We start from the raw sequence: 8,770 nt of genomic DNA, 5'->3' as shown, positions 1-8,770 counted from the left end.
CCACATTGAGTAGGATGACTTGAGACCCTGTTATCTAGGGATTCACTTATGACAGGATAATGCCTGGATTCATGGTGACTCAATGGCACTTTTGGGACCTCGATATTGTTTGCAGTGATAGTTTGGGTCAGTGGAGAGAAGGAGTGCTTGTTCGAGCATTGCTTGAGGATAAACAATTTTTGGTGGGAAGAACTGTAATATCCCCAATTTTGTGAGTATGGAAATCACTAAGGAATTTTGCCCATTTTTGGTAGTATTAATTAAAATGGGAAATTATTATTTTTATTGGAGAGATGTGGAAAATATTATTTTATTGGAGAATGGCGACAAATTATTATTTAATTAAAATGGTGGCAAAAGTCACTTAGTGGGAAATGGCCACCACCGATAAAATAATATTAAAAAGGAGTCTAGAAGCATGGGGAGAAGTTATAAAAGGAGGGTGGACTCATTTGTTGAATATTTTTTTGACTATTACACTTCATATTACATCTTCTCTTGAAGTTGTTTAGCACAAGAAGAGAAGTGTTATGTAGCACATGAGTTTCAGGCGAAATTCCACCCTTATATTAGATAACTTCGAGTGTCTCCCTAGTGGGGAAGTTGGGGATTCCATTTCTAGGCTTCCACAAAGCTTTATTTGCAAGAGTAAACTAGTTCTGCACACTTACTAGGCACAAATGAAGTTTGTGAGCCATCATTTGGTACAACTACAGAGGGTTGATTGAGCCAGATAGTTCACAGGTGAAATTCTCATTTTGGGTTTGAAGTTTGGTGACATTTTATAGTGCTAGTGTTGGGGATTTTCAATTCTAGTAGTACGCAGAGGTTCCTAGACAAAGCCTGCGTAAGCATTCAGAGAGAGTTGATTCTTTGAGAAAGGGGATGGGAAAAAGGTTGGGTTTCCAAAGATAAATTTGTAGAGGGGCACGAGAAATTTTCCAGTGGTTATTTTTGGTTGAGATTAGAGGTAGCATATCCCAGTAGTGCATGCAACCAACTAGAGAGCCACTCACACCACTTGGAGGTCAAGTTCATGAGCCAAAATTATCCCAAACCTTTTCTGGGTTGTTGTGGGTTTTGGGAGAGAAGATCAGAGTTGAAGTTTTAGATTAATCTTGGCCATTACTGGGTTAAAAATGCATATTCCTTCAGCAGTGTGTTTTATCAATCAGCTAGGTAATTCATATCACTTAGTGGGCTTGATTTTGGCTTGAATTTAAGCCAAACTGTTTATGGGTTTTTGTGGGTTTGGTGAGAGTAGTCAGTGGCTAAAATGTCTAAGCATTCTGAGGATTATTTATCCATGACAAAAACATTCTAACCAACAACCAACAATAGATTATTTTTTTAATATATAACAAATTACAAATAAATAAATGATATAAATCAGGAACAAGTTTCTAGATCGATTGAATATTCAAGTGTGGATGTTGAGGGTGATGTGTTTAGTTTACCAGATGAAAAACCTTCTATCATATTTGGTATGAATATACATGTTTTTCATGAGTAAGTGCCTCCATTTTATGTCGACAAGGGGAGGATGGATCGGGCTAGGGTTTTGAAACGAGGGTTTCGGGCGGAACCGCGCTCAGGTCACGGGTAGGCAGAACGCTGTCAGGTTCCAGTAGCAGCTGTAGGCGCAGGGGTTTTTCTCTTTCCGGATGACTGGCAGGTGGAGGTGGACTTTTGCTTTGGCGCAAGTGTTTTTTGTTTAAAGAAATACCCACTACAGCAGTTTGCAGTTTTATCCGTCTCGTTCCGTTTCACAAGAAGTTGCGTAAGGGTGTCTAACATTTTGACTGTTGGCTGTCGTTTTTTCCTCGGAACGGCCCTTAACCATGGTTAATCCCTCCGAACTAGTGGACCTGGACCCAGAATTGGAAGATATCCTCTCCATGTGGGGGAAGGATACCACTGCCCAAAACGTGGAACAGTATTTTGGAGCTTACGAACTTTCAAGGTTGGAGTCTTTATCCCAGGAGACAAAACCATCGTTTCTGCATCAAACTAAGGATTCTGGCAGAGAGGTCTTCAGATCCAGTAATCCGGCCCTTCCCAAGCAGGTGGTAAGAGAGAATGCGGCGGCTGGGTCAAAAGTAGATGGTTTTTCTTCTGATTCAAAGGGCAAAGCAGATTCAAGCCGGTTTGCGCCATCAAAGGGTTTCGAAGATATAACAAATTTGGGGCTTTCTTCCGGCATTGGACAAACAAGGGTTTCCGGGGGTTTCCCCATGCTCTCTAGGGTTTCTCTGCCAAGAGATTTCCCTTTTCCAAAAGAAGGTTCTGCAGGAGGTTACGGTGACAGTTTAGTAGGGGAGCGGGAAGGCTTCGATGGAACGACGGCCGGTCTTTTACTGTCAGGGAACCCCGACCCTGGTCTCTCCGCCCAGTTTCAGTCACAGCCGGAGATAGAACCCCCTGTGGACTCGGCACAGGCGGAACCAGAACGGACTGATGGACGCGGGGAAACTAGGGCATCCGTGGACGAGTTAAGAAGCAAAGGAGCGAAAAGGAAAACTCAAAGGCCAATTGGATCTCAGGAGATTGAAGGTAACCTGGTCCTTGGGATGGAGGTTTCCATAGAAGAAACCCTAGCCGTTGCCGACTGTACCCTAGTCGGAAGGGCAAGAGGTAAGAAATTTACATCGGAATTTCTTCAAGCTTGGGGTGAGAATTGCTTTGTATCTGATAGGCCATTTCAGTTTGAGGCTCAATGTTTAGCGAAAGGATGGTTTAAGCTCAGTTTCGAAGACAAGGAGTCGGCAGAATGGGTGCTTCATCGAAATTGGAACATAGGGAACATCCCAGTATTGCTGAAGAAATGGACACCCCTTTTTGACGCCATCAAAGAGAGAACTGATGAGTTTCCAGTTTGGGTGAGAGCTCCGGGTCTACCATCTTTTCTCTGGACAGAAGCTGTATTCAAATCCATCGGGAATAGGCTGGGTGTTTTCTTGGAAGCAGATATGTCCTTCCTGGAGACGAAGAACAGAGCGATGGCTCGCATTCTGGTATACCTCAACCCGAGCAGAGGTTTGGCACAAAAAATCAATTTACAGTATAAAGACTATGTGTTCGAACAGCTATTGGATTATGAACACTTGCCGTTTAGGTGCCATCGATGCCATGAGTATGGGCATCTGGCAAAAGACTGTCCGCTGTTTAGAAGAAGGAGGCGCTTTCGGAGGACTACAGCTCTCAGAGAAACTGTTCCAAATCACTCTGAGACGCCTAAGGAGAAAGAAATGCCGGCGACGCAAGGCACAGAGGAAATGGAGATCGAGGAGACACCAAATGAGCCACTGACTGAAGCTTTCCAAAACCAAGAGGTTGCACAGACCACTGACTCTCATTCGGCGGAAGCTGTGGAGGAAAACGCAAAGAAAGCTCCTGCAGAACAAAATCCTCTCTGCGAAGATGAAAAGGGTATGTGCTCAGGGCTCCCTTTTTCCTCTCTTAATTCTCCTGAGCATGTTTCTGTTTCAATGCATGTTTCACCTCCAAACATTCCAACTCAAACAAATATCATAAACGAAAACATGGAACATGAAATGATTTCCCCGGATGTAGACTCTATTTCGGCGGCCATGCCGTCTCTTGAGTTGAACTGTGAAGAAATATGGCCCCCACTTGCTCACCCAGTTACTCGTACCCCTTGCCCATACAACCTTAGATCTTTGGGAGGGAAGCCTGGTATGTCGGGGGTTATTGGAGGCTTAGGACAGTCGCCCTCTCAGAGCTGTGCCAAAAACAAGAGAGGTAGGAAATCGGACATGTCCAAGGCCAAACTTAAAGCTAAGTTGGATGTAGCAGATGGTAAACAATATTCTATCCCCGGGGTTCTTAGAGCTGTGCAGCCCCCTGTTGCTGTTATAAAATGATTCTGTCATCCTGGAATTGTAGAGGTTTGGCCAGCAAACCTAAAAAACTAGCCTTGAAAGAGTGGATCCTTAATTCAAATGTTGATATTATTTTTTTGCAAGAAACTTTGGGGAAGGCTTCTGAGATAGAATCAATGCTAAAAGCCCTTCTGCCAGGATGGAATTTCTCTGCAATAGATTCATCTGGACACTCGGGGGGCCTTGCAATTGGGTTCAAAGAAGGGCGCATTAAGGTCATTAACCAGTGGGGGATGAAACAAGTTATGGGTATGGAGGTTTTTTCTCCTGATTTCACTTTCCCCATATCATTAGTAAACATCTATGGTCCCTGTCAAGGAAGGGAATCTTTTTGGGATGATTTGATGACAAAATCTGTATTGAAGTCCTCTTTGTTGATTGTGGGGGGTGACTTAAATTTCTCAATAGGCAGAGCTGAAGCATGGGGTCCATCAGCTAGAGAAGATCCCCTCTCGGCTTTTTTCCTTAATCTTCTATCGGAAAACAATCTCATAGATCCCTCCCCGAACAAACTAAAGCCTACCTGGAGGAACAGAAGGATAGGGGAGGATCGGATCGCCAAAAGATTAGATCGTTTCCTGTTATCTGAGGACTTAACTTCCAAAGCTCCTATTCTCAGGCAGTGGGTTGAGGAAATAGGCAATTCAGATCACTTTCCGATTTTTTTGGACCTTTCTTTTCCTCCCCCAAAACCTCCTGCCCCTTTTAAATTCAATTCTTCCTGGCTCCAAGACCCTTCTTACAATAACCTTTTTAAGGAAACTTGGGTCCATCCTGACAGAAATACAAGAGAGGATAAGAGCTACCTGTTCATGGAGAATCTCAAAAGATTGAAGAAAGCAACAATCTCCTGGGCAAAGGACAGGAAATTGAAACAAAATGAAGAACTGAATAGAATCAGGGAGGAGCTGAAGCTTATGGAAAGCACTGAGGAAGATGGATATTTTTCGCAGGCTTCAAAGGACAGAATCCTTCATCTGGAGAAGCTGCAAAACAAAATCCTTTTGGAAAAGGAAGAAGAATGGAGGCTTAAGAGTAGGGCAATTTGGCTAAAATCAGGGGATGAAAATACTAGTTTTTTTCATAACTTTGCCAAAGGCAGAAAATCTGTAAATACTATTTGGAGCCTTAAAGATGAAGAAGGGAGGGAAGTCAACTCTTTTTCAGATCTCTCTGGTTTAGGACAGAGACATTTCCAGAATATTTTCTCTGATCCGGGAGAGGCTACCATAGCAGAAGTCATAAGAACAGCACAATGCTTTCCAAGATTCATTGAGGAGGATGAAGCAGAAGAGCTTACAATTCCTGTAACCAAGGAGGAGGTTGAAGCAGCCATGAAGCTTATGGGCAAGGATAAAAGTCCAGGCCCTGATGGCTGGACCATAGAACTTTTTCTCTCTTTTTTTGATCAAATAGGCTCTGAAATCACTGAGGTAGTAGAAGAATCAAGACAGAAAGGAGAAGTCTACAGACCTTTCAATTCAACTTTTATTGCTCTCATACCAAAGAAGGATGACCCGGAGAGCTTTGAAGATTTCAGGCCAATCTCCTTGTGCAATTGTATTTACAAGATCATTGCAAAGGTAATTGCTCTCAGAATTGTCCCTATCTTGTCAAGAAATATCTCAATGGAACAATTTGGTTTTCTGGACGGAAGACAAATTCATGAAGCCATTGGAGTAGCCCAGGAGGTTATTCATAGTGTCAGACTGAAGAAAAAGAAGGGAGCGGTCCTCAAAATAGATCTCTCTAAAGCATATGACCGAATAAACTGGCTCTACCTCCGGATGCTGCTTACTCATGTGGGTTTCAACTATACTTTTATTAGCTGGATTATGGGCTGCATCTAAAATGTCAGTATTGCAGTTCTGATCAATGGAGCAGCATCCCCTTTTTTTAACAGCCAAAGAGGCCTTAGGCAAGGATGTCCGTTATCCCCTCTCCTGTTTCTTCTAGTGGCAGAAGGGCTAAGCAGATTGATTCACAAAGCCAGAAGAGAGGAGAAGGTAAAAGGTATTGAGGTAGCAATTAACCTTTTTATCACTCACTTGCTTTTTGTCGATGATATATTGATTTTCTCCAATGGATCTTTCAATGAACTCAAGGAGTTAAAATGCATTTTCGATCTATTTCTGAAAGCTACTGGAATGCAGATAAACTATAGGAAATCTCAAGTTTGTGTGGCAGATTTTGACAGAAGAGAAAGGACTAGGATGGCTAATCTCTTCCCCTTCCCCCATCAGCCACTGGACTCCCCCTTCAAATATCTGGGATTTTGGCTAAAGCCAGCAGCATACAAAAAAGAGGACTGGAACTGGCTTATAGCAAAGATAGAAGCCAGAATTTCACACTGGAGCTTCAGGTGGCTCTCCAGAGCTGGCAGATTGACCCTTATCAAATCAGTATTGTTAGCCATCCCAGTATACTGGGCTGCTTTGACTTGGGTCCCTAAAGGAGTGATGGAGAAAATCAGAAGAATTTGTTGTAGATTTCTTTGGGCAGGAACAAAAGAGTCCTCTGTTTTACCCTGGGTGGCATGGGATAAAGTGGCTAGACCAAAAGATTGGGGAGGTTGGGGAATAAAAAGACTCCCTGAGTTCAGTCTTTCTCTAGCAGCTAAATCAGGCTGGAGATTAATATCCATGGAGAATCTTTGGACAAGGGTAGTGAAAAGGAAGTACATCGATCCAGTACCTGTGGAAGACTGGATTCGGAGACAAGATAAGAAAATGAAGAATATTTCAGCCATCTGGAAGGCCACGGTGGAAGCTTTTTCAGTGATTGAACAAGGACTAGCATGGAAAGTGGGAGATGGAAGACAGATCAGAATCGGCAGAGATCCTTGGGTAGGTTGCAATGAAGCTTTTGCCTTGTCACCAGGTTTTCTTAGACATCTTGACAGCAAAGGAATTACAACTCTAAATCAGGTGGAGAAAGTAGGCCAATCTACCTTTTGGGGACAGGCATGGCAGAATGATGAAGACCTAGGAATAAGTGTCAGATGGAAGAATGAGTGGGAGGCTTACATCAAAGAACTGCATCGCTCAAATGTCAGGCTTAAAGATGAACCAGATCGTTTGATTTGGGCTCAAGGCAAAATAGGGGACTATTCCCCAAAAGATGGATATTCTTTCTTAATGGGAAAGAAGGGCTGGGGAATACCAGACTGGTGGGCAAAAAACTTATGGAAACTAAAATGCCCTGCAAAGGCCAGGCTATTCCTATGGTGCATTCTAAAAAGGAAGGTCCCAACCTGGGATATCTTACAAGCCAGATTTCTAGTTGGGCCTGGGAGATGCCCTTTGTGCAAGTCCGAAGAGGAAACTATCAGTCATCTTTTCACAGCCTGTGCAGTCTCAAAAAAGGTTTGGGAGGAGGTAACTGTTCTGCTCAAGGTGAAGGCACAGTGGGGTCATGATCCTCTGGAAGAAGCATGGAGGAAATGGTGGCAAAACTATCCGGAGGGGAACATGAGAAACTTGCCTCTTATTTTCTTTTGGGGTGTATGGCTAGCTAGGAACAAAAGTCTGTTTCAAGACAAGGACACCCCCTCTTCCGCCATTGCTATCAATTGTGCTGCTATATACTCTGCCATTCCGATCCCTGAAGCCAAAAATCCTAAAAATAATCAAAAGCCCGTTAATATACAGGAGGGCATTCCTTGGGCTTTTTTTGATGGGGCATCCCAAAACAACAAGGCTGGAGCGGGCCTGTGCATCCACTTAAATCCTGAACATACTTTAAAAGCATCTGTTGGGCTTGGAACAGGCACTAATAATTATGCTGAGTTGTCTGCTTTGCGCTTTCTCTTATGCTGGTTACTTCACCGAAATATCTTCACTATCCAAATCTTTGGGGATTCATTGAATGTCATAAAATGGGTCAATGGAAATGCATCGTGTCAAAACCAGATTCTGAAGACTCTTGTTGAAGAAATTACCTTTTTAAAGACATCTTTTAATAAGGTTACTTTTTGCCACATTTACAGGGATAAAAATGAGGAAGCAGACCAGCTTTCTAAGACTGGTCTACAACAAGATTTGGGCAGCTGGACAGTAGAAGAAATCAGACAGGGGCATTCATCCATTTCACATCAGCCCCCTTATGCTCCGCCTCAGTGATCACAGCACATATATTACTTTTTTGTCAGCAGTTCTTCGTTCCATTTTTGTTTTTTTTGTCCACAGCTCCTTACATTATACCACTGTTTTTTATCATTATCATGAGCTATTATAAACAGTAAACAGAACTTTTATTATGCAGTTTTTTCTTTTGCTACTCAGACTCTTCATAAATCCTGTAAGGGGTTGTTTTCCTTCTCTGAAGGAGACCCCAGAATATGAACGATTCAGTTTGTTTATAAGCCTCCAGCCGGGAGGAAGACTGTACATGGACTGTACATGGTTTTTCTATCAGCAGTATCAGTTTCATATGAAGAACAAAACAGCTACTAAATGAGCCACTAGATTGGCTCAAGATCTCAACAGAATGTAAACTTTTTATAGTTTCTTAATAAAAAGTTTTTCTTTTTTCTTCGGAAAAAAAAAAAAAAAAAAAATAGATTATTTCGGGGTAGTGCGCAGATCACTTCGGGGACACTTCCACACTTGGCTTTGAGCTATCTTTTTTGGATTTTGCTCAAATTGCATAACAAGCACATGTTCTGTAATTTCAACTCATTTTATGTACCTGTTCCAAGTATATTAATAAAATGGCTCAGAATATATTGTTGGTGTCTATTGTGTTTTGATTTGGGTTGTGATTCCTTGTCTATTTTGTTGTTCCTTGTGCATTGTTTTGGTATTACTGTTAATTTTTCCATTAGGAATATTACAGACTATTAAGTTGTCCACCATGGTTTCCGTCGT

General features: G+C 42.4%; 1 protein-coding gene across 1 annotated transcript; it reads left to right on the top strand.

Annotated features, from left to right (window-relative positions):
• The first annotated feature begins 3,880 nt into the window (after positions 1-3,880).
• Positions 3,881-8,023, top strand: LOC149154091 (uncharacterized). The gene is made up of 2 exons (XM_089444046.1): positions 3,881-5,485; positions 6,056-8,023. Exons 1-2 carry the CDS (start codon positions 3,881-3,883, stop codon positions 8,021-8,023), a joined length of 3,573 nt encoding a protein of 1,190 aa, XP_089300172.1.
• Positions 8,024-8,770: the final 747 nt, after the last annotated feature.

The sequence above is a fragment of the Pinus tabuliformis genome, chromosome 9 (assembly GCF_031772625.1).
Source record: "Pinus tabuliformis cultivar Carrire ecotype Pingquan chromosome 9, CPIR1, whole genome shotgun sequence".
NCBI classification, from domain to species: Eukaryota; Viridiplantae; Streptophyta; class Pinopsida; order Pinales; family Pinaceae; genus Pinus; species Pinus tabuliformis.
The sequence above is the reverse complement of the archived record's forward strand: the minus strand, read 5'-3'. Positions and strand labels throughout refer to the sequence as shown.